Raw genomic sequence first — 26,923 nt, forward strand, 5'->3', positions numbered from 1 at the left:
TTCTCCACTTCCAATCCAGTTCCCTGCTTATGGTCTGGGAAAACAGCAGAGGACAGCCCAAGCCATTGGGAATCTGCACCATGTGAGAGACTTGGAAGTAGCTCCTGGCTCCCAGCTTTGGACTGGCTCTGCTCTAGCTGTTGCAGCCACTTGGGGGAGTGAACCAGTGGAGGGAAGACCTGTTTCTCGTCTACCCCATCCTCTACTTAAGACTTTCCAAGCAAAATAAATAAATCTTAAAAACATGAGACTGGGTCCAGCAGCGTGGCCTAGTGGCTAAAGTCCTCGCCTTGAACACGCCAGGATCCCATATGGGCGTCGGTTCTAATCCCGGTAGCTCCACTTCCCATCCAGCTCCCTGCTTGTGGCCTGGGAAAGCAGTCGAGGATGTCCTAAAGCTTTGGGACCCTGCACCCGCGTGGGAGACCCAGAAGAGGTTCCTGGATCCTGGCTTCGCACCAGCACAGCACTGGGGAGTGAAATTCTGTCTCTCCTCCTCTCTGTATATCTGACTTTCCAACAAATAAATAAATCTTAAAAAAAAAAAAAACAAAAAACAAATGAGACCAAACAAGGTTTTCAAAACACTGAACAGGACTGAATCTTGGGGTTTCTTTTAGAGTGGAAAGGAACAGCTGAGTGGGGGTGGGCAACCTTGTTTCTTGCAGGGGCTGTCTGGAGGATCTGTAGCATTATTCACGGGACATGCAAAATAATTAATAAAAAATGAATGCTTGCTACAGTTTTATTGGATTTCAGATCTTGCCTGCGGTTGCTTTGGAAGGGCTGGATCACATAACTTTACGAGCCCCATCGGCCCGCTGCCAGACGGTCCCCAAGCCCACGAGACTGACAGCAAACCCAGCATAGAGGGCTGTTTGAGCCCCGTAAGTAATGGCAGGCACAAGTGAGCCCCACCAGAGACAATTCAGCCCGATAGTCTGGTGTATGTCTGTGCTCTGGCATTGAGTAGCTCCGCCCCCTGCGCCCCACTCTGGGGCCCTGGCATCCTGGGGCTTTCTTGTCCCCTTTGGCTGAATGTGGATGCCTCTGACACAGCGACAGCTAGAACGCTGCCCAGTCAGAAGACGTGGGTTGGTCGTGGTTTGCTCCACCAGCCCCCCGCTGTTCCTCTTCCCTCTCACACCCACCCCCTTGGCAGTGGGGAATCACTGAATATTTACAGCAAGTGTTAATTAAATGGGCCTGTGATTTCATTCTGTAATGAACACAAATGTCACATTTGGGATGCTGACTTTGGGTAGCAAGGAGAGGCGAAAAGCCGAGAGCGGGGAAGCTGTGCGTCTCCCTGGCCAAGTGTCTCTGAGGCCGTCCAACCCAGCTGGGGATGCCCAGCAGCACAGGGAGAGCTCTCGTGGGACAGGGATGCCATCGTTTTTACTGTGAGTGACTGGAAAGTGACAACTGCTGACTGAGCCAGCCAGGGAGACACGAGTGGGTCCTCCTCTGTCCTGGCTGGTCTATTGTCTAGTTCAGCTTATTGTTTACTAAACTTACAGCTTGAAGAGACAAATCTAATCTCTGTTTATTTTCCTGCAAACAGTGGAAGTGGCCAGGGCTCTGGGAACGCGTGGTCTGAGTGTACGCTGAGAAGGAACAGTGCAGAGGGGGCAGGGATCTCTGAACACAAACGTGTGCTGATAACAAGTTGTGCAGGCTTCCTGGGAATGGGGGGCAGGAGTATTTTCCCTACAATTTTCTTCCTTTTCTAGGTCTGCGTGGTGGACAATTGGAGGGTCATTGTCCTCAAACGCCTTATGGCACTGAACAATGGGCGGTAGTAGAGGACCACATACCAGGCATGTGACATGGGGGGGATAGGGGGTGGTGAGGCTGGCCAGAGGCAGAAGCCAGATCACATGAGACACTCTAGGGGTACGTTTTCTTTTCCTAAAGACACCAGAAAGTCAGAAAAGATGACAAGCAGGGGCAGAGCAGAATTCTAGAAAGATGCTCAGTACCAATAAACAGGGGAGGACCAGAGGGCCTACTTCCAGCAAACTGAGGCCAACAAGGGGCACAAAGCTATTTCAGATGCAGAGACAATGGGAAGCAGTGGGTGGGGGAAGGGATGGGAGCAGGTAGGAGACAGCAGGGGAAGGCAGAGTGGGCGCCCAGGCTTCTGGCCAGGAGGCTTGCACGGGTAGTGCGGGCAATCACAGAGACAAGGGTTATGTTGGGGGCGGGGAGATGACGTTACCCTTTGACTCCTGTGTCATTTGTGTACATGTTTGTGGCCGGTGGTAGAGAGGGCCAGCAGATGGGCAGGGAAGCCAGCACTGGGGAGCATCAGAGTCAGGGTCCCTGACAAGAGTCGGAACTGACATTCATGGTTTGGGGGTGAAGTTACACAGAGGGAGGGTGGAGCGAGTGAGGATCAGCAGGGTGAGACCTCCCAGGCACCAGTGCTCAGGGGTGAAAGAAGCCAAGCACCTGGCATGAGCCAGGACCGAAGGGGCCAGGGAGGAGGTGGGGCAGGACAGCAAGGAGAACTGGGAAGTGGTGAGTGTGTTGCAGGGAGGCCAGAGCCACACACACCACTGCAGAGGAGAGTCCAAGAGTGAGCAGGTGCTCCTTGTGGGACCTGGGACAGAGACCTCCAGTGGTGACGGGGGGGGCGAGGGGACCAGGCACTGCTGGGAAGCAAGGGGAGATGTCGGGGAGGGGAGATGGCAAGCACGGACCTGTCTCCCCCAAATGGAAACAGGTGCAAGGGGGGTGGTCCCTGCAGGAGGCTGGCATGAGAGAGACACGGTCACAAAGGGGAGGCGTTCACAGAGAAGCAGCTTGCAACAGAGAAAAGGCAAGAAGGTCAGGGCAAGTGAGCAGACCGGGGGGCGGGGGAGGCGCTGGACTGGTGGGTGGGGGAGGATGGGATGAGAGTCACCCTTCCAGAGACGTACATGAGAGTAGTGAGGACTCTAAAGACAGGGACTGCGAGGATGCCAAAACTGGAAGCGGACAAGATTAAGTTTGTGGATCAGGGAGGCGGAAGCTGATGGAGCTTATTCACACTGGCTTTCGTTTTTATACCAAATCATTAGCTGTGTAATCTTGGAGTACAACAGGTAAGCATGAGGTCTCGCCATCAGTGTCTAGTAAGGAGCGTCAGTAACGGTAGGGGGTGCTCTGCCCAAGGACCCTGGTCAGTCCATTTGTCGCCCAGGGCTGGTGTGCACCTGCGCTTGTCACCTGCTTTTGCAGATGGGTGCTGCTGGTTCTGCAGATATGGCCAAGCATGGAATGTGAAGTGGGTCTGTGACATGGGCTCGGGCGTGCTTGCACAGTGAGCAGGAGTGGTCCCTGATGAGCAAAAGCAAGGGTGTCACTTGTCCCTTATGGAGATGGATGCAGTGCGGGAGAGAAAGAAGGGCACGGGGCATGGAGTCAGACCTAACCAAGTGGACCTTTAAGGCAGAAGCCCCTCTCCCACCTGTGCCCTCAGTTGTCTGCAGTCAGACAGTGGTCCCTAAATAATAGCATTTGCCTTGATTCTCTCAAAAGACACAGTCCTACAGCATCTGTACAGTAGACCACAATTGTCCTACTTCATTATCATTGTTGTTAATCTCTTTCTGTGCCTAATTAGAAATGGTACCTACATAAAAGGAAAGATGGAGTACTTGCATAGAGGGTTGTGTACTATCTGCAATGTCAGGATCCCCTCTGCTGTGACAGGTGCTTAGGGCAGAGAAGATGGACTGTCACCAATCCCACCATCTGAAAACATCTGGCAGTGTCAGGCCAGCTCTAGATCCTCTACTGCATACAGACTCATTCTGGACGAGAGGGTGGAACAGAATTTTGTGAGCTGAAAGTTCATACTACCTAGGACCAGCACTGTGATACAGTGAGTTAAGCTGACAACTGCAAGGCTTGCACCCCTCTTCTGGTTTTAGTCTCTTGCTACTGTGCCTAGAAGGCAGCTGCTGATAACCGCAGTACTTGGGCCTCTGCCACCCAAATGGATACCCAAAGGAGTTCCTGGCTCCTTCTGTATTTGGCCTGGCCTAGCTCTAGCTGTTGTAGCTATTTTTGGAGTGAGCCAATGGATGGAAGGACTCTCTTTCTCTGCCTCTCCCTGTCTCCTGTCATTCTGCCTTTCAAAAAATAAACCTTTTAAAATAAACAAATAAAATTCACATTGTCTAACATATGTGGGGCTTGTTTTTTCGAATCTGTGGAATGGAGGAAACTCACTGGCCCACACTCTCACTGATGGTTTCAGTATGCATTCCAGAACGTGAATGTATTGGCTGCTTAACAAGTGCCTGTCATGAGATGGCAGCCCATACACAGGGGACATGTCATTAATGCGTCCCCTCTATAGAACCCTAAAACTTGGTGTAAAGCATTCGTCCTTCAGGTGGTTTTATTCAGGTTAACAATGCATGTGTTATAAAGACCTGATAGACAGATAGTTGAACTACAGGATAAAGGCGCAACTAGGGGTTTGGGGGTTGGACGCATCGAGAGGCAGGTATGGTGTAGCTCACTGGGGTTGTTCAGGGTCTTGCCGTGCTGGGCTCAGGAGGGCTGGCAAGCACGTGTGGGGAGAGGGCTCCACTGGACAGAAGAGCTTGCAAGGACTCCAGCATACTACCCAGTTCAGGGCTATGATAAAGTCAATTTCTTCAACTATTCCTTCGGACAAAACAGCCAATGGGCATCCTTCAAAAGGTACCAAGCTATAAACAGAGGATTCTCCAGAGGCAGGAAGTCAGTGGTTAAGACACCGGTTGGATGCCATGCCCTTCATCAGGGTACCTGGGTTTGAGTCCTGGCTCTCCATTCCTGATGCCAGCTTCCTGTTAAGGCAGACCCTTGAAGGCTAAGGTGATAACACACATGACTGAACTGTTGCCACCTATGGGTAAACTCTGCATGGTGTCCTTGGCTCCCACCTGTAGTTCAGGCCAGTCCTGGCTATTGTGAATGTGGGGGAGGGGGATGAACCAGTGGATGGGGGTTCTCTGACTACCTATGGACCTGCTTCACTGCTTCTCAAATACAGAAACAAATAAACACTTGAGCTCTCAGCCCCCACTGCCAGTTCTCTCTATTGATGGTACTATTAAACCCCTGCACTTTCCTGGGTGTTTATCTGGTGTTATGTAGAGAAGTCAGCACGGGGTGCTATGAAATGATTCATCTCCAGAGACCAGCACTTCAGCCGTTGATCTCTAGGTGCCCTGTGTTCCCCTACAAGGGCTAGGTTCTACAAACCCACAAATGACCTGGTTCTCAATCAGACATGCAGCTTTATGAAGCTGCAGAAAGCACGTGAAGCGGGGCCGGTGGCGGGGCTGGGGGGGGGGCTGCTGATGTATGGTAGGTGTACTCATCCTCTTATGATCGCGGGTTAATGATGCAGCTCCAGTCCTGCCTGATGCTACCTGCCCCTCCCAGCGGAACTGCTCCTCTGTGCTTTATATGATTGCTTCTCCATTAATCTGAGAAACTGCAGACACCATTAAGGAGAATATGGTGTTGAAATCATTGCCATCAGTAATGGAAATTGCTAAGATTAGCTCCGATTTGTTCACAGCTGTTAAACAAATACAAAACGCATTAAATGCAGGTCTAAATTTACTCTGCCAGCTGAGGTAAAGACGTCCGCTCTGGCCTGTTTAATGGACCCTTCAACTCTCACGTTAGGCTCTTCCAAGGTCTTCTTTGGCAGCGGGATGCTGTGTCTCAACCTCCCTTCCTGACCTGCTCTGTAGGAAGAGCTAAATTGCAAACTGTTGCCAGCCTGCTCTGGAACTTCTGCTGGCCTATTTCACACGAACACAGTCTAGGTAGTGAGCAGAAGTCAGGAGAGCTCTGAACACTCGGCCATCACACCCTGCGCACCTCCGCGACTGCCGGGAGCCAGTCCAGTGAGGGCAGCACATGGGAGTTGAGATCCCGACCCTGCTACCCACGTGCATTTTGCTCCTCACCCCCTGACTCATGTGAGTCAGCTTCCATAAGTTTCTGCTGAGTCCTGTCATCTTCCTAAGACTATGGCTACTGATAACTCTAAAAGCCTCACACCACATGTATCGTTCTTTCTGCCATCACCAAAGTCCTTGGAGGAGAAGGACCGACCGAAAATGCTCATGCCTCCTGATATTTGATGATGTTGTATCTTTCCTTGTCAGAAAATATGCTGACCTATTGTTTGTAGTTGGGTTTCAACTACTCTTAATTGGAATAAAATTCAGAAGTCTCAAGAGAGAAAGAAAGAGTTGGGGAGCCTTGCTTTATTACCAAGAAAGAATCCAGGGCACAGACTGAAGGAGAGAGATGCAGGTTAGCTGGAGCTATGTCAACCCTGCAGCAAAAGTTACAAACCTGTGTGTCCATGAACATGCACTGGCACGGACACATCTTACACACCACTCTCTGTGTTTCTGGTCACTGGCAGGGTAGCCATCCTTGCAGCCTCAGCACCAGCCATGGACTGACAGCATCCCAATCCCCCTTCTTTTGGAAGCATTCTACCCCTGAAGGCTTCTCAAACAGGGCAAAAAACCCATCAAGACATCCATGCTTGCATCCCAGGTGTACCTACCTGACGCAGAAGTACAAGACCACGGGTCCAGACTTTTTAGGGAAGTCATGTTCCAACACTCTCCGATCTAGCTGGAGCCAATTCAAGTGTCCCCTGAGAAAGACAGAGACAAACTGGTTAGGGCTTTGGGGGTTTTTAGCAAGGGGTTGGTTGGGGGTGGCGGTGGTGAGGGTGCAGGCAGGGAAGAACACAGTGGACAGCAGATGAACATGCGCTGTCACTGGGACGTCCAGCGGGGCGGTTAGGATATGCAGGCCCCTCCCTCATCGAAGCATCTGGGTTGTCCCCTTCCTAGCACCAACTTCCTGATTCCAGCTTCTTGATAATGCAGACCTGGTGAGGAAGTAGATGAAAACAGATCCCTTCCACCCACATAACTGACCTAGACTGTATTCAAGGTCCCTAGCTCTGGCTCTGACCCAGCCACTGCAGGTGTATGAGGAGAGAACCAGTGGGTGAGTGCCTTCTATCTGCTATTCAGCTGGATGCTTTGCTCTGCCTCTCTTTCAAAACCTTGGGGTTTTGTTGTTGTTTGTTTGTTTTTAAATGGAGCTCTGCCTCCTACGGAAGTCCAGGCATCACTTGGGGAAGACCATGCCTGCAGGAGGCGCCATGCAATGCCAATGAGGGCAGGAGAATCAGGGCTGGAACTACTGCTCCTAGACTGCACTGAAGTAAACGCTGTTCTGAATTCCTTTCCCATCACACTCCAACAGCCTTTTTCTTCAGAGGCTTCCAAACACACTTTTGAAACATGTTAGCAAGCCTCATAGTGTGTTGCTGGAAGTAGGGGTACAAACTGAAGTGCAGATAGTTTTTTTTTAATATTACATTCATGCCTGCCACACAGCCCAAGCTTCCATTCAAGATAAAAACAAAAGCACATATCCACATGAAGACTTCTACACTAATAGCCACAGAGACTTAGCAGCCACTTCATAGACATGGCCTGTGAACAAGATCCTTTGTATACACTGTAACAGCCCAAACTTGAAATCACCCAAGTGTTAGCAACTGCAGAAGAATGGACAGAACAAGTCAGGATATATTTACACAATGGGATATTATGCAACAATAAGTATACTGTTCCAGGAATACATGTAGCAACAAGCATGGATGTCAAAATAAGCATGATGCAAAGTGGTCCCAACTAGAGACCATTCTGCTCAGTGAAATAAGCCAATCCCAAAAGGACAAATGGCAACCTTTATGCAACATACAAGATCATTAGATATATAGGTAAACGTACATATACTTATATTCACCCACAGGAACTAGGATTAATATCCCAAGAAGTGAAGAAGACACGTTGCAGTATGCTTCTCTACTCCTGATTAAAAGAAGGACTCTCAATGAAACTGTCAAATATATCTTGACAATAGGATGCTGGACTTCTACCATCGTCTATACCTACAATGTCATGACACACTTAAGCAGCCGGATGTTGGACTTGTAACTGTTGCTGTAGGTTTATACTATTATAATATGGTGGAAAATGGGGCGGGGGGAACTAAGGAGGGTGGGAAGGGAAATTCCTGAGCCTATGGAACTGTAGCAAGAAAAATAAAATTAAAAAAAATCATAATGCAGGCCAGTGCCATGCATAGTAGGCTGAATTTCACTTTTGGCGCCATTTGGGTACAGGATTGAGTCCTGGCTGCCCCAGTTCTGATCCAACACCCTGCTAAGGCCTGAGAAAGCAATAGAAAATGGCTCAAATGCTTGGGCCCCTTCACCCATGTGGGAGAGCCAGAAGAAGCTTCTGGTTCCTGGTTTTGGATCTGCTCAACTCCAGCTGTTATGGCTTTTTTGGGGGAAGTAAATCAGCAGACGGAAAATATCTCTCTCTCTCTCCCTCTCTCTTGGCCTCTCAAATAAAAGTAAATCCTCTTCAAAAATCATGATGCATAGATAGCACATACTGAATGACTCTATGACTGAATGACTCTAGTTGCGTTTGTAACTCCACTAGAATCATCTTGGGGGTGATGGATATATTTACCTCTTTGACTGTGCTGATGGTTACACAGGTTCAGGCATATACCTAAACTTAAAAGATACGTCAGGTATGTCTAATTAGAGTGACCTTAAATGATGCATAAGTGAAGTCACGTCCATATTTTTTCCCTCCCTGGCCTCCTTCCCTCACTTTATTTGCCTTCTGAACAAGATCACTGGGCACTCTTTCTATGAAGGCATCAGAAATGCAGATGTGAACCAAACAGCTCCTCATCCCCTGGAGCTTCTGCTCTTATAAGAAGACAGATACTAGATAAAGATCTCCACAGTTAATTACATGGTTAGTACTAATTAGTATTAATCACATCAGGACCATAAGTTAGGAGGACCTCACGATTACTGCTATGCGATGGAGCTGGGATAATCTGGAATTCTGAGAGGCACCTCCCCACTCCTGAGCTGAGATGTGAAGTCAGAGCAGGTGCTGCCTCAGCATTGAGGTGAGGGAGACACCTCCCAGGGAAGACCGTGCAAATACCCTGAGGTGGGAATGCTCCTGAAACCATAAAGACATACTGAGTGGAAAGGGCCAAGGCTGAGAGCACCTTGGGAACCATGCTGCAAAGACCAAGCCTTGAAGCATCAGGAATACCAGAGTCAGGGTGATCAGAGGCACCCTCGCACACCCTCTTTCCCTTCCCCTCCTGCCATGACCTAGTCTCAGTTCACTGTCCTGGAGGGCACAGCCTTACTATCAATTTATCTTGCAAATTCACTTAGAACAGACCCCAGCCAACTCCAACGCATCTCCCACGTGACTGAAGCTGCTCCAATGTCAGTAACACACGAACCCATGCAAAAGCCTGGTGCAAGAGCTATGCAGAGTGAGACTCAGTCTGCATCACTGTATAAAAAACCTTTGCATCTCCACACACAAGCTCACCTCCAAGAAAAGAAAAGAGAGTAAACACTTTTGAGGTTTCCACCCCCTTTTGGAAACTTCATTTAAACTCTTATCGATTGCACAAGAAGAAACAAAACAAAGCAAGCGAAACAAAACTTCAAAATAGAGCTCTACTTTTTCAGTTAAGCCCATGCCTGTAGCTCTAGATATGACATCTGAATTGGTCTCAGAACGGTGGCCAACTAATGAACTCAAGCCTCTTTTTCCCACCCTAAGAATCCCAGCTGGACAAAAAGTTTACCTCCAGGAACTACTTTTTACTATCTTACTCTGAACACAGAGGGTGAAAAGTAAAGGGAAGATCATATTCTTCTAAGGAAAATGACTGGTCTGGACCAACTGCTTTGGGCAGTTGTGCTAATATCTGATATCTGATAGCACACAATATCTAATATCACAATATCTAATAGCACACAAGATGAAGGAACTGCCCCTGGGTACCCATGTCATCTCTGGTTAGCCCCGAAAAGTTGTTGCAAATTTCTGTTCCTTACCTCATGTTATTCCCTCTGTCAAGAATGTCCTTCCTCTCTGGAATGCCCCCAACTTTTTTTTTTTTAACTTTGAGTAGTGGAAAGAAAGAGCTCTCATCTCATCTGGTCCCCAGATGCCTGCAACAGCTAGAGCTGAGCACAGGGCTACTATCAGAATCTGGGACTTCAATCTGGGTCTCCCACATGAGTGACAAGGGCCCAAGGATTTCAGCCATCCCAGGATCTGCCTTTTGGTGGAGAATGGCATCAGAATCAGTGCCATGATGTGAAACAAGGCCCTTCATCATGGAATGTGCACTTCCTAACCACTAATCTAAACTCTCACTCTTAGTCCAACCAGTAAGATTCAACTCTTGGGCCCAGTGCAATAGTTCAGTAGCTAAAATCCTCACCTGGTGCACACAGGAATCCCACATGGGTACTGGTTCATGTTCTGGCTGCTCCACTTCCCATCCAGCTCCCCACCTGGGCCTGGGAAACCAGTAAGGGATGGCCAAAAGCCTTGAGGCCCTGGACCCACATGGAGACCCAGAAGAACTCCTGGTTTTGGATCAGCTCAGCTCTGGCCATTGCAGCCGCTTAAGGAATGAACCAGCAGATGAAAGAACTCTCCATCTCTTCTCCTCTTTGTTTTGTCAATCTGCCTTTCTTTCCAACTCCTCTTCTTTGCCCTCCCAAAAAGACTCAATTCTCACATGTCCACTCCAGAAAACCTTCTGGATGCATGTACCAGGCTGGGCTGGGGCTCCTGCTCTGTCTCTTTCAGCTCCTACCCAGGACACATCTCACTGGTTGCACAGAACTTGTTTCTACCTATGCAGCATTTTCCACAGGAGACTTTTTACACCTGGAAACCCTCACAAGGCCTCATAATGTAAAAGTATACATGTGTCTGATCCACAGGTAGGTATTAGGAAAACATCAGATCTGGTTCACGAGGTAGAAACTACAGCCACTTCCCTCCTGCCTCTCAAAAAGGCTCCCAAACTCTCCAAGCCTCTCTTCGTGATCAGCTTCCAGCAGGGATCCATATGCATCCCTGATTCTGCTCACTCTGTTCCACCCAACAATAATTTGCTGTCTCTCCATGCTCTTTAACTGAATGCTAAGCCATTGTTCAAGGTTGAGTTCAAGTCCTTTGTGGAGTAATGGCTTCCTTGATTTCCTAAGTCTGGAGTTCCCTCTAGTTTTTTCCAAAATTTCTGATTCATGATTTGTATAAGACATTTGGCATAACCTTCTGTAATTAGTCATTTTAAACAGCATGACCCAACTCTACAACTAAGTGCTAACTTCACAACATTTTTCTTTCAGATAGCATACTGCTGCTACATATCTTTAACTTTGTTTCATTTTTGTGAAAAAGATTTACTTTAGAAATAAGTTTCAGCAAGCACATGTCATCATTAAATATTACTTAAACATACAAATGGTTCTGATGCAATACCAACAGCCACTTTTAGTAGTAGATGAAGAAAGTTCTATTATTGGCCATAAGTGGCATATGTACTATTTTTATTTCAACAATAACATGATGTTATATATGCTGTTAAGCTGTTTTTCTGACTCAATATTTAATTCTCTACTATATCCTTCACATAATTAGAAACAACTGAAGTGATAATTAGAAGTGCAGATTCATTGAGTAGAACAAAATATAGTAATATTTACAATTAAACTCAGTAATTAATCTCCTTTCCCCTTCCCCCATCACATTCAAGCTTGCTGAGTACAGTAACAGGATTTTCATATGCATAGAAGCTTCATCATATTGTTTTCACTTCTTTTTTGGGGGGTATTTTTCATGTTTCTTTTTTAATTTATTCATTTTATTATTTTATGATACAATTTCACAGGTTCTGGGATTTCTCCTCCCCTCCACTGATTTCCCCTATATTACTACAAAGGCAAAGTCCTAAGTCCAGCATTCTGCTCTTTCAGTGTCTCCTGACCTTGAAGGTACGGACAATGGCAGAGTCTAGCATCCTATTGTCAAGATGCATTTTCAGTTTCACTGGCAACCTGTCTTTGGAGGTAGAGATGCGGACTGCATTGATCTTCACGTCTGGATATAGTGGTCTCTACTACTCAGTTACTATATACATGCCCTTAAACGAAAAGCCATATAACAAAATCAACAAAAGAAAAATAGAAAATTTACAACATGAAGTTAAAAAATGTGCTATTGAATGACCAATGTGTTGCTAAAGAAATGACAAAGAAAATCAAAAGCTTTCTTAAAGAAAACAATGCTACCATAGGACCTGTGTGTCACTGAAGAAATTAATAAGAAAAAAAAACATTGTTTTAAAGAAGTGATAATAAAAACAGAAATATCAAAACCCATTAGATGTAGCAAAAACAGTACTGAAAGGGACATGTATAATACCAGGTGCTTAAAAAAATTGAAGTATCTCAAATAAGTGATCTAATAATGCATCTCAAGCAAGAAATGATAAAAATCACAGCAAAACCAAATGGAATAGAAACTAAGAAACTATAAACCGCAATAAGAAAGAGCCATTTTTTGAGATGAGCAAAATTAAACTTTTAGCCTGACTAGCAAAGAAATGCAAAAGAGAAAAACCAAGTAAAATTAGAGATGAAAAACAAAACATCATAAGAAACTAGTAACATGATTTCTTCTTGCTGAATGGACCCTTTGATCACTAGGTAGTGTCTTTCTTCATCTCTTTCAATATTTTTCACATCAAAGTCTATATTATCTAAGAATGGCTACACCAGCTCATTTTTCTTTTCCATTAGTCTGGAATATATTTTTGTATCCTTTCACTTTTAGTTTCTGCATATCTTCATTGGTAAGATGTGTCTCCTGAAAGCAATAGATAGATAGGTTTTGTTTCTTTGATCCAGTCTGCTAATCTATGATGCTTGATTGATGAATTTAAGCCATTTACATTCAGGGTTAATATGGGTTGGCAGTAATTTGGTCCTGTTATTTTAGCAATGGGTTATTCATTATTTGATTTAGTCTTCTTTTGGTGTTTTATTGGGACATTCTCCATGTTTGCCTTTGGTTTCAGCATGTGCTATTCCTTTTCTCTGTCAACAAAACATCTTTAAGTATCATTTGTAGGGCAGGTCTGGAAGGGGTGAAAAATTTGAGCTTTTCTTTATTGTGGAAGGATTTTATTCATTTTCATAGACAAAGGCAAGCTTTGCTGGGTAAGTTTTTCTGAGCTGACAATTTTTTTTCTTTTAGAATCTGGAATATATTGCTTCATTCTCTTCTTGCCTATAGAGTTTCCTCTGAGAGGTCAGCTGTGAGTCTGATTGGAGGTCCTCTATATGTTCATTTATTTTTTTCATGTGCATACTTAAGGATCTTTTCCCTGTGTTCAACTGAAGAGAGCTTGATTATCATGGGTAGTGGCAAATATCACTTTTGCCCAACCCTATTGAGAATTCTGTGCCCCTCCTGTATTTTGGCATCTTACAGGTTATTCTTTCTCCAAATTAGGGAAGTTTTCCTTTATTATTTCATTGAGTGCATTTTTAAACCCAGCTTCTCTGCTGCTTTCCCGTGTCCATGGGTCTCCAGGGGTCCCTCTGCCATCAGCCTATCCTCCCCTATTTCCTGGGACAGCAACCTCTCTGTTTCATCCTGGCAATGAGTCGCCATCTGTTTAAATATGTCCTTACCCTGTTCTGCCATCTTGTTTCTCCTAACTTTTCAACATCTGTAAAAAGGAATATTGAAACTAGCCCCAGAAACTAGTCAATGATAAGTGCTCACAAATCCAGTTTTCCCACTGATTATCTGCGAGCACAATCCACTCAATGATCACGTGGATTTCCGTTTCCAAGTTTTGTCCTGCAGTATTTCTCGAAAAAGAGTATGGTGGGAAGAATCTTTTCATATTTCTCACAAAAGAAAGGGTTCAATCACCCACATGCTAGAAGGGTTCAAAAGCACAGGGCTTTTCTCTGGTCAACGAAAAGGACACGCAAGATGATAAGCTCCACAGCTGGCCAGTACGTCAGTCTGGGCTTGAGAAATCTTTTCCCCACCTTCAATGGCACAATGTCACTGACTACACAGACTGATGGGGGGGCGGGTCTTGGTATTAGGGGCGGGTCTTGGGGGCTGCCATTCATAGGGTGAAAAATTCCCAGGGGTGAACAGAGGACCATTGCAGTAACATAGAACCACAGGTGTTCATGCTGTTTGCTTGCTGCTCATTCACCTTTATGCACATTCACAGAACACAAACAGATGGATGGATTCCCACTCTAGTTTCATATCCCACATCAAACTTTTTGGAAGAATGACTTCTGAGTAATGGACTTATGTAGTTGGAAATGCCTTTGTTCCTGGCCATTTATTGGTTCAGCATTTGTCAAACAATTAAGTAACCAGAAAGGAAAGTCAGAAAATACCCAGGAAGCAAAGAGAACAAGGCGGGGATTTCCATCACCTTACTGGCTTCTGAAAATAAAGGACTTTCCTTTCTTCTCTTCCATTGCCTGAACTTTTCTTTCCTCAAAAGTTTGACTAATTTGAAAGGAAGAGGGGCAGAGACTGGGAGGAACAGAAATCATTTGTTTACAGGTACACACAGCTAGGTCTGAGTCACGCCAAAGTCAGGAGCCAGGAATTTCATCTTGATCTCCTCCTCATGGCCATCTTTCATTTTTTCCCAGAGGTATTAGTAGGGAGCTAGATCAAAAAAGTGGAGCCATCAGGACTCAAACCAGGACTCAATATGGGATCTTCCAACCAGGCAGCTATCACACAGGGGCTTAACTGGTTGGGCCACAAGGCCTGTCCCTGCCTCAATTCTGCAGCTTGGTTGGGTGAGAGATGGCACAGCACACACTTGACAGGAGAGGCAGGCTTTGTTACACATGGAGCTCATGGGCACTCAAGGGGCAAGAAGTCAGGTCCCTCCAGTTTATCAGCTATAAAGGCTTTCCATGGAAAGTTGCTTTGGCAAGGAAAGACTCAAGCAAGAAGGGACTTGGGCAAGGCCCTCATGGTAACTGCCCATTGTAGAGCTAAAAGATGGACTAAAATGTGAAGTAGAAAACACAGTTCTGGAACTACCAGGGGGTGGCTGCATATTGGTTTGTGTTCATTGTGCTAAGTCTGCTCCCAATCCTGACATCCAACCACCTCAAGGACTCCTCAGCTGGAGGAGTCCCCAGCTTTCCCAGTGAAAACTTCCCACACTTGACTGTAAAGGCCTCCTTCAAGCCTGTTTCGAATCCGAGTTAGCATGGGATGAGGGGTAAAGTTGTGTTTCCCCCACACAGTTTAACGCAGAGGCCCGAGAGCCTGGTTTTCATGAGTCATATTGATTTTTACATTAGAAAATGCACATTAGTGTCTCTGCCAATAACAAAGCTGGAATAAATGGCAATCGGGTAGATGCTCAGAGTATTTTTGTTATTGCCTGACTGATAACTATCTTTAAAGCTGAGCAAGATAACGCTCAGTTCGTTTATGGCTGCAGCAGGTCAAACTAGTGGGTCAATAATAAATATGCAATGGCTTCCAGGGAAATAGAAATTGGATGCATTTATTTAACAGATTGCTTTCAGCTATTACATACAATACAAATAGATTTTTGGTCCAAGTGTTGGTGCTTTCAATAGAAATGGCCTTGGGGAGAGCTTTGTTTTATAGAGTTACTGGAGGGTGGAGGTGCGTGATAAGACAGCCAGCTCCTTCACTTCTCCCACCCCTGAGAAAGTGAAATTGGTGCCTTTTCATGCTTTTACTTTCATCAAATTATTTCACAGGGAATGAATTTCTGCACAAAGTGAAAGCTATGGCACGAAATTCTCACAGATGCCATCCACTGAAGGAGGGATGCAGATTATTTAGCTAAATGGCGCCTTTGACTCCAAGGTATGTATGCTTGTGAGGGGTAGTTCAGGGATCTTGATTTACCTAGAGACCCTCAAATGAAAAAGAAAGATGGAGGTGGGATGTTTGCTGGAGAGACCACATTCCTATAGGGTGGGCGGTTTGGTCCATGGAATTTCTGGCTTTCGTTTTGTATTTATGGAGGAATTGCTTGTTCCATTATGTTCTCTTAAGGTTGTTCTTTTCTTTCCTGGCACCTCCTTTATTGCATCTGCTAAACTACAAACATAAACTCGACAAAGGTCAAGGGCCAGTTATTTCTGTATTTCCAGTGGTTCACCCATTTCTCCATGTGTCCTACAGATCCCATTCATCATAGAGACACAGCACTTGCCCTAAACAGCCTCCATTTCAGTAAGTGTCCCTTCTGCTGCCTTGGTGCAGGGTCACAGCTCTCCCCGATCATCCGCATCGGGGTGGAAAAAGTGTGGACAGAGCATGGTCCCTTACCTCCTGCTATTGGGCCATTCTTTTTTTCTTTTTTCTTTATCTTAGCTGCACACATAAAGAATTGTGCTCGAGCCCTTCTCTGGTCACTAAATACGAGGAGATGATTGCTGAATGCCAAGTTCCCAGAGCAGCTAGCTTCTCACAGCCCAGGCACACAGGCTGTGGCCATTGTCTTTCCTCCTGTCCCACCGTACAGGAGTTAATGAATGGAAGCCCCAAAAGTATTTCTAAAGCAAAGGCTTTGGCCACACTGCTTCTTGTTCTTTCTTCCTCAGTGGGAAAACTGTCTTCCTTCTTTGCTTACATTTAAGCCACAGATGTGCTTGTGGCTGGGCAAGCTTATAAGCAGACTCCTCAGTTGGATGACAGGCATGCTTCTGCACAAGCAGATGTGAGGATGCAAGGTGCACGCTCCCCTGTGCCAGTGTTCCTGGCACCGAATCAACAGGTGCATTCCCCATGACAGTCAGGCTACTCCAGCCTGAATTATTTTGGCAAACCAAATTCCCCAAATAGTATCAATCAGGCAATTCATTTAATTGAGACAGTATGCTAACCCTCCCACTCCCCCAAATTCTTAACTGACAACCTTAATAGGTTCTTCAAACTAGAATCCTGGTTTCAGGGTAACTGCGAACCTTCTAAAATTTATGCAAGAATTTGGTAAGTAAACTTCTGTGGTAGAGAAGGAATATAACCTCTGAATGAATTTCAAAGGGATCTGGGTTTTAAAAGAGGTTAAGAACTATTCATTTTCTTAATTGTTATATGAAAAAAAAAACCTCTAACTGTACCTAGTGTCTAAACTATGCAATAATGAGTAACCATGTTTCTTTCCTTTCTCCCTCAAATTTCTATATGCCTCTTAAAGATTTTCTGTTTCAAAACACAGATGCTCATTTATAGCATTTGACAAAGAACTCTTAAAATGTATTACAAGATACTCAAATTAGGTCTTAAAGATACTATGGCAATCCTTACTTCACCTTAGGGTGTGTTTGACAATTTCTGTTGATACTCGGTTATGCTCCTCCCAATCAACAATTTTAATGAATAATTAAAACACATAGGTTAAAACAACCATGGGCCCATTTCAAAGCAAGACAAAAAAACGGTTTCCTCTAAATAATGGATGCCAATAGTTATAATGCCTAGTATTGTGGTTCAATGGGATAGATCTCAGCTTACAATTCCAGCACTCCAAGTGTGTAGTAGTTTGAGTCCAGCTGCTCTGCTTTCAATTCAGCTCCTCACTAATGCTCTTGGAAAGCAGTAGAAGAGGTCTGTATGCTGGGGCCCTTCCACCCATATGGGAAAACCAGATGGAGCTTTTGGTTCCTGGCTTTGGGTGACCCAGATCCAGCCACTGGAGTGAGCCAGCTGATGTTAAATCTCTCCCTCTTCCCCTCAATGTGTCTCATTCTCTCTTTCTGGTCTCCCTCTCCATATGTGTCACTTTGCCTTTTAATGAAATAAAAAATTAGAGAAAAAAGAAAAAGAAAATCTCACAGTTCGGCTCCTTCACACCCAGGGCCATTAAAGCTGAATTCTGATTCTCTACCTGGCTCTAGAGGGAGGTAGCCAATGACAGCACTTCCAACATGGCTTCTCTCTATGAAAGGGCTTTGAAACTTGACTGTACATTACAGCAAACTGAACTCTGAAAAATCTTGCTGCTCACCCACTCCAATGAAATCAGAATTTCTGGGGAGCATACACAGGTACCAGAATTTTATCGAGTGTCCTAGACATAACCAAAGTTAAGATTCACAACTCCAGCAAAAAAAAAAAAAATACTTACACTAACTTCAAATTCACAACACTTGTTTTGCTTTAAAATGGTTGACAGGCATCAAAGTGTCTTTACCACAATTCTAATCAATTACCAACGATCCACTGGATCTCTTCTTACCAGAACAGGAATAAAAAAGAGGCTAAATCAATTGAACCCTGGTGTGGGAAGACACTTAGGGAAAAATTTAAATAAATTTTAATTACTAATACAGTCCCAATGCCAATTTCATAGTTTTGATCAGTGGTGATCCATTTTATGAGGTAATGACATTTAGGGAAGCAGGATGGAGGACACACAGAAAGTCTACTATCTTTACAATTCTCCCCTAAAATAAAGACTTAAAAAGTAAAAAACAGAGAAAAGCAGAACAAGTACTAATGCTTCAATACTGCTAAACATTCTTGGTCATAAACATGTGCACACTGAAGATAGACACTCTATTAATGAATACAAGAGTTGCTGCTGAGAGAGTAAGCTAAGGGGAGAAGAGACTTCCAATATCCCGTCCACACTCTGTTTCATCATTCTTTTCTCAGGTCCTGTCTAAACTACAGAACATGTCATCAACACTAGCTCATACTGAAAGATCCAATGCCACTAATACAACCTAAGAGTCACAAAGTTCACTTTTCACAATTCTTCTATTGGGATGCTGCTGCTGAGAAGAAAATCTTTTGCATATACATGTTATTCCATGGTATATAAGCACTTCCTGAGTGCTATCTTGCTTTATTTGCACTAGAACACAGGCAAATACACGTGGCATGCTATCACATGGGGAGAAGCTTCTATTGCATTTTCTTAGAGAAGAGAGGGTATAGCTTATGTATAAATCACACACATGACACCTACATACACACACCCAACTTGAAAACACAGTAACTGATGTTCTCTGCCATTGGCATCCTGGAACAGCACTCAGAGGATGAGGGCTGGGGGACACAGTCTAACGCTGGTGCTTCCTGATGCAGGATGTCCCAGCATCCACCAGAGGCACTCACTATTTGGTGAGAACAGCTTTTGTTCATTCTGAACTCCCAGAAAAAAGGGGAAGAGTTCATATTAATGAGGCAGCAGCAAGGGGTGTTGGCCCAGGTCTTGTCAGGCCATCCCAACAAGACCACTGGCTCTGTGTCAAGGTCATGCACTGTCCCCTGCGACCTTGGTCTCTTCTTTCAAGTCCTAAGGAGATGCAGATTCTAGATTTCTTTTGGGTCCTGACATTTGCCTTCTTGCCGTGGTGCAAGAGGCACATCTGCCAGCTCCTTCCCAGGAGCCCCTGACTGGCACAGCTTTTCTCTCTTGCTTCTCTGCTGGTTGCCTGTCACTCTTGCATTGCTTGAGAAGCTCACTCACCTCAGACTCCAGGGAAGGTGATGGAAGGCGACTGCATGTTCTCTAGACCATGCTGGAAGCATGGCTTGTGGCTTCTTCCTCACTGTGGCTCATAAAGTTTCTATGTCACTAACTCCTTTGTAGTGGGAACATGCACGTGTGTGCATGCGGACACACACACATACACACTTTCCCGGATAGCACAGAGAACCAGAAGAGTGCTGCAGGTGCAGCAACTGAGGCTTAGTTGCAGGCACAGTTGGATGTGGTGGTATGCCTCCTGTGACATGTGTGACTTTTGTGCCCTTGATTCCTCTGGGAGAAGTGTGACCTTCTAGCCTGCACTCTATTCCTCCTGGCCAGGGCTATAAAAGCCAGAGTATGCAACGTTCAGCAGCCAAACTGCGTCCTCTTTGGCTCGAGATAATGTGTTCATTCTTTGACTCTTGCTGATGCAAAAGGGAAGTCTAATTGGGACTCATCTGGAGTTCGTGGGATCTTTCAGACGAGCATATTTACTTGGGAAATGTGAACAATGGGGGTATATGATTAACTGAAACTTACAGTTTCCTTTTAATTAGTGAAAGAGCAATGGAGAACAATTTAAGAGGCTTACAGGGGACTTTTGAAAGAGTAGGAAACATTTATATTGGTGAAAGTGATTGCTCTAGATGTGCATTTGTCTAAAAGTTTTTGTTTTAATTACAGTGCTGGCTCATTTCCCTTACCCCAGCCCAGCCCAGCCCCCAATCTCTGACCACCGTGATTATTTGGTCCCTCTTGCAGGCATAGCAATCCCTTTGGGCTAGGGGCCACCGGGTCCTGCCTTCCTTCCCCACCTCCTTCTAGTTCTGGGGCTAGGACCAGGCCCAACTTTGTTCCTCTTGGCTTTTTCTTTTTCTTTTTCTTTAAGATTCCAATTGTTACAGAGAGAGAGAGATTTGCTGGCTCTCTCCTCAAGTGGCTGCAATGGCTAGGACTGAGCTAGGCTGAAGCCAGGAGTCAAGAGCTTTCTTCCTGGCCTCCCTGGGTAGCACAGGCCCCAAAATTTGGGCCATCTTCCACTGTTTTCTCAGGTGCACTAGCAGCAACTTGGATGATTAGTGGAGCAGCCAGGACATGAACTAGCATGCATATGGGATTCCAAGGTTGCCGGAAGTAGCTTAATCCATTATGAGACACAGTGCTCACCATGGAACCCCCACCTTGCTTCTCAGCTTCTCTTCAGAAAGATTTGGCTTTGTTCCTGCTGCTTGCTCCTAGACACACCATCACTGTCCGAGATGTCACTAATTTATAGGGTGACCATATGTTCCAGTCAGCCCAAGGCAGCCCTAATTTACATTTCCCTTTTATTCACAGTGTCTTGCTGTGGATAGTAAATCAAGCAGTCACCATGCCCATTTGGGCCTCCCAAGGCTAAATGCATCTATGAACTGACACATCTGGTCCCCTCTCTTCCTGAGCAGCACAGATACTGCCTGCTGTAGCCTCAGGGCTATCTTGTGTCAATGGCATCTTCTGATTCCTGGGGCATGGGTTCCCCTGGACTATCTCGCCCAGCCACACACCTAACCTTGAATGATCACAATTTTAGGGAATCATTTCCAGGTCCAAAATATTCCTGTTTCAGAGGTGGCAAGGAGAGAAGCATGAAGCTTGTGTGTACAGTCTGCCCTTTTCAGCCACATGGTTTTGCATTCAAGGATTCAACCTCAAGTCAACATGATTCAGAACACATTGCATCACTATGGGACCTGTACAGACTTTATGATCATTATTTACTAATCAATGCACCACTATCATTTACATAGCATCTTCATCATATTAGATATTATAAGTAACCAAGAGACAATTTCAAGTATCTGAGAGGATGAGGGCTAATACTGTACAGCTTTCCTCTGAGAGATTCCTGGAGTTTGTTATCCCCCAGAGTCTAGGAGCCAACGCCTGGCAGATACCGAGGTTGACTGTGTATTTGCACACTCAGGGAAAAGAGAGGAATGAGACAGTTGTTTGGAAATTTATTCTTATTTACAAATCTGTATGGGTATTCACTATACTCTTTTGCTAACCGTGCACTAGAGAAAATTGAAATGTTTGTAAAGATATTCCTGAAAGAGGCCAATTGAAAAGTGATTAAAAGCAAATATGCTTTGCATCAGAAGAATGAGCTCAACTTTTGACTTTCATATGCTGTTTCTACTCAGGCAATGAAACTGCCCAGACCTTCTTATTTTGAATTTATCATCAAAAACTTCTTCCTGTTACTGTTATTCTAACACTGATGAAGAGATGTTGAACTTTCCAGAAGTTTTCACTTACGATTAATAGAAAACAAACCCGTACAAATGTACTCATTTAAAAAAAAAAAAGCAAAACAATCATCTTAGTCTAAACACAAACCTGCTTGATTGCAGGAACTAGTTTACCTAATAATTTCATAGTAGTAGCATCATCCTAATTCTATCTTTTGGCTGTTCCAGGCATGATCACAAGGTTTTTGAACTTCAGAAGATGAACTTGGCCTGACCCCAGGCCACGGGACTCAAATGGCCTGCAGCTGATTTCACTGCTGGCAGTGGACAGTGCGCAATTTCAGTGTCTGTATTTTTCCATCCTCTCCCCCACCCACCACCAGGCAGGTTTTGGGGCCCCCAGCAACACTTACGTTTCGTCGGTGAATGCTATTCCAAAGTATTCCTTTTCTTTCAGATTGAAGTGAGAGGCCACGAGGTCAAGAAGCTCCTTGGCCAAAAGCTTGGGCTGCGGGGAGAACATAAAGGAAGAGAAGAAGGTGAGGAGACATGACCTTCCCCGGAACAGCCCTACTCAGGTGTCTACAGGTCGCTTAGCGGAATGCTGTGAAGCTCAAGGGCAACAGCGCAGATGATTTTTATGAGTAGACACTGAGGACATCACGGAGCAAACAGCCAGGGACAGGTCACTGGGAGCCTGAGACCCTCGGGCTGTCTTGCTTCCTGGTAATTTTGTTCTATCAATAAATAGCATTCGCTCTTTGGGCAGGACTGTCAAATCCTGGGCTTCCCTTTCTCTATATTTCATCTTGAATTGACAGGAAGATGTCTTTTGATATACTCAACAAACTCTGCAAAACAGATGATCCCAAACTTAGGATGTTTCAACCTGACAAGGGTGCAAAAGTGTATCACAATATCCATTCTGCCTCTTCATGCTCAGTAGCCAATACATAACATGAATTATTCAACTCTGCCTTCAAAACCAGGCTTTGTGTTAGATGCTTCTGTCCAGCTGCATAGTGAAGGTGAGACTATGCATACACACGGTGTTCAATGCATTTATTAACTGCCTTTGCCAGTGATGGTACTTTTCAACTTTATCAGGATTGAACCCACTGGAAGTCAAGAAGCATCCGTAGAGTGGCAGGCCATGTTACAAGCACCTTGCAAACATCAGTATCTTTAATCCTCATCACAACCCAATGACGTCCTACTATTCAGCTGATCCTACAAGGAGGAAAGAAGTCCCCAGAGATTAAACAGATACTGAAACTAGGATTTGAATCCTAGCCATCTGTCCCCAACCACACCACACGATCCCACAACGTGCTCACACATTTACATATATTGTTTCTTACACCGTCCTACGTCTGCTTCTGGTCCTGATGGTTTGACATTTCTCTGTTAGGAGAGTGGTTAAAGATGTAAACCAGGGGCCCAGTGCCGTGGCCTAGCGGCTACAGTCCTCGCCTTGAACACGCCAGGATCCCATGTGGGCACCAGTTCTAATCCTAGCAGCTCCACTTCCCATCCAGCTCCCTGCTTGTGGCCTGGGAAAGCAGTTGAGGATGGTCTGAAGCCTTGGAACCTGCATCCAGTGGGAGACCTGGAGGAGAATCTGGGCTCCTGGCTTAGGATCGGCTCAGCCGCAGCTGTTGCAGTTACTTGAGGAGTGAATAATCGGACAGAAGATCTTTCTCTCTGTCTCTCCTCCTCTCTGTATATCTAACTTTGCAATAAAAATAACAAATAAATCTTAAAAAAACAAAACATAATCAAGAGTTACATGGCCATTTGGCTTCTGATTTCACATTTTTAGTGCTGCTGGCAAACGAGCTGTGTCTCCCCAGAATTTTTACAATGAAAACCTTATGAATGGCATTTTGGAAATAGGGCTTTTGGGAAATTTTTAGGGCTGAGGGAGTCACAGGGTGGGGTCCCCAGGATGGTATCAATGCCCTTTTAAGAGCCACCCAAGGGCATTTCTTCTTTCTCTGCCAGGTGAGGACACATGGAGGAGGTAACGATTTACCCGTCAGGAAGAGAGCCCTCACCTGCTCCTAATGGGAACCTGCCCTCGGACTACCAGTCTCGGAACATGAGAAATCAATGGGTGTTGTCTCAGCCTCTCAGTCTAGGTATATTGTCATGGCAGTCCAAGTACATCTTTAATTCAATATTATTTATTTGTTTATTAACTTAATCAACATATATATGTATTTACATATAATTTATGTTATTTATATTACTGTATGCAGTTAAGCAGGCAAAAGCTGCAGTAAAACACAGTACCTACCAATCACGCCCTTACCCATGTTTCTGGGACCATGAGGCAATAGCTCGTGTCCTGTTCAAAAGCCAAGGCACCTTGATGCTCCACTCCTGGGCCCCTGGGTGCAACCTCAAGGTCTCAGTGACCATCAGGCAACCAAGGAAAACCATTTGAGCTAACTGGAGTCACCTGAAGCTATGACAGGACCGTCTCCCCGAGGTAACCAACAGTAGGATCCATCTTGCTATCTCCACACCATCTTATCACCTGTAATTCCATTCACATTATATGATCAAATAGTTTTTTTTTTTTAGAAGTCTGTAGTCTACAGCCAACAGGGAACTCAAAATTTTTATGTCAGACCTTTCCTCCTACACAGGAGATGCTCTACTGCAGGGTTAATGTGGTAGGCTGACACCACATGTGGCACATCTTGTGCGACTCACTGACAATTATGAAGCAGCAGCCAAAGTGGGGACTCTTGAAGTCACTGCTCGTTTTATAATGAACTGCTGCCAGCACCACCCCCACTCCCAAAATGGATCTCACTGCCCAGTGACAAAGCCCTTCACCCATCACTTGACTACGAGATTCTGTGGCTGCCCTGAAAATGTTCTAACTAAGGAGAACCAAAAGTCAGTAAGCAATAATAGTTGCATCAAAACATTCTCCTCTCAGATGAACTCTTTTTCAAGGATTGCACCTGTCTGGGTGTGTACCTTTAATTAACAATTCAACAGCATACAACAGTTACTGTTATTGATCACATATGCCACTGTCAAGGAGCCTACATTCAACTTGCACACAATATTGATCTGGTACCAAGAGGGAGGTACGAGATCCCAGGAGAGTTAAAGTTACTAATCCTGGATCCCAATTCTATCCACAGCCTTACACACTGTTCCAAAAGCCCATGACAGGTGGCTTTAGTGGGAGCACTCCTTTAGTGGGAGCACCCACTGGCTAGGTAGCCTGAGTGAGAAGCAAACTGTGCCCAAGTCACTGAGATTCTATGGGAGCCACCCAAGCATATGCCCGCCCATCCAGATTGCTTCAAGCACTGGAGCTGTGGGTCATGGAGTGGCTGGGATTAAAGCATCACCATGATGATTTCCTGATCTCGCAAACTGAGACAACAACCCACCTTGACACAATAGTGATTAATGAGCTACATTGGTCCCAAAGGCGGCTCATTCCTTTAGACAAAGATGCTGGGCAAGCTGAAAGCATTCCGCTACAATGTCTTCCAAGGAATGTGTATAGATGGAACCTGATGATTACCATGTGTCTATTACTTGTGCCATAAACCTCTGCAGGGGCTTTGCAGGAATTGGGACCAGAAAGGCACTCTGTAGCCTGAGCAAGTGCAGAAGAACGTGAGCCAGAGAGGCACTTACATGGAGATGTGAGCAAGACAAACCCTGTGCATCTTGGGTTAGAAATAGTCCCTTTTTGGGTCATTGGCCATCTGGGCCCTAGGAGGCGTCCCCTAAACATAGTAATTTCATTCGGGCAGTAGTTTCTCACTTCTTTTTTCTATTTCATATTCCATGTCTTCCCAGACTTGTAGTTCTCTTCTGTATGGCAAATGGCGTCTTGAGGATGTACTGCTTGGTGGGGCCATCTGCATTGCTAACAGGACGGTCTTCCCAGTGAGAAAGCAGCTTCAGCTATGTACTGTGAGGATTGGGGAGGAAAGCAGAGAAGCTCTGTCTCAGGTGCTCTGACTTCACCACTCAGATCTGAGTTCCTGAGGCCTCTGCACTATTCCAGTGGGAACCTGTTCTATAGGGACCTTGACCCCGTCTGGCCTGTCTCCTACCAACTATAATGAGTAGAACAGCACATAGCACAGGGGTGGGGCTGACAATCATCCTTCCAGGAATCAGATGATGCAGTGTCACCTCTCCAATTTTTTAAACACAGATTTGTATATTTGTAAGGGAGAGAAATCAGGGAGGAGAGGAGAGGAGAGGAGAGGAGAGGAGAGGAGAGGAGAGGAGAGGAGAGGAGAGGAGAGGAGAGGAGAAAGAGAGAGGAGAAAGAGAGGGGAGAAAGAGAGAGGAGAAAGAGAGAGGGAGAAATCTTTCATCTCTTGATTCAGTTGCCAAATGATTGCAATGACTAGGGTTGGAGCTGGACCAGGTTGAAACCAGGAGCCAAGAACTCCATTTGAGTCTTCCCATGAGTGGCAGGGGCCCAAGTACTTGGGTCATCTTCTGATGCCTTTTTAGTAACATTAGCAAGGAGCTGGATTCAAAGTGGAACAACTGGGACTGGAACCAGTGGTTAGATGGGATGTTGACATATCACAGACAGCAGCTTAACTTTGCCATAATGCCAATACTGGCAACTCTCCAATTTTTTACAGGCTACATTTGCTGCTATTTATATATTATAAATATTTATTTTTAATCTGAGAATCACACACACACACACACACACACACACACACACACACACACGAATGCACAGACAGAGCTCCCCTCTGCGTATTCACTCCCCAACTGCTCACAATGGCTGGGACTGGGCAGGAGCCAAAGCCAGGACCTGGGAATTCAATCCAGGTTTCCTGGGTAGGTGGGAAAGACTCAATTACTTGAGCTATCACCACTGCTTCCTAGAACTGCATGCACAGGAAGCTGGAGGCAGGAGGCAGAGAAAAGAACTGCACCAGGGTACTTTGACATGAAACATACCTACCCCCAGACCATGACTTTCAAGGTGACATGTGCTCATCCAACAGGGGTGAGTGTTGAGCACATTGTATCATCACACAGGGCCTCAGCTTTCTCACCTGTCAGAAGTGAACCAGAGTCGACTGGAAAGAAAATCCTAAACTAATTTTCTTTATGCTAATATATTTAATTTCTTCCTTTTCTCAGACGCCCCCAGCCTCCCCAAAGGATTTATTTACTCA

General features: G+C 45.3%; 1 protein-coding gene across 3 annotated transcripts in view; it reads right to left on the reverse strand.

Annotated features, from left to right (window-relative positions):
- FRMD4A (FERM domain containing 4A) overlaps nt 1-26,923 on the reverse strand; it is a 546,990-nt gene that overhangs the window by 108,779 nt on the left and 411,288 nt on the right. For all 3 annotated transcript variants that reach the window (XM_040967963.1, XM_040967964.1, XM_040967966.1), the window contains 2 exons: nt 22,142-22,236; nt 6,581-6,673 (listed from right to left, as the gene is read on the reverse strand). In XM_040967963.1, coding sequence (XP_040823897.1) covers nt 6,581-6,673; nt 22,142-22,236 — 188 coding nt within the window. The remainder of the gene's footprint in view (nt 1-6,580; nt 6,674-22,141; nt 22,237-26,923) is intronic.

The sequence above is a fragment of the Ochotona curzoniae genome, unplaced genomic scaffold (genome assembly GCF_017591425.1).
Source record: "Ochotona curzoniae isolate NIBS_2020 unplaced genomic scaffold, NIBS_Ocur_1.0 scaffold_4683, whole genome shotgun sequence".
Classification (NCBI taxonomy): Eukaryota; Metazoa; Chordata; class Mammalia; order Lagomorpha; family Ochotonidae; genus Ochotona; species Ochotona curzoniae.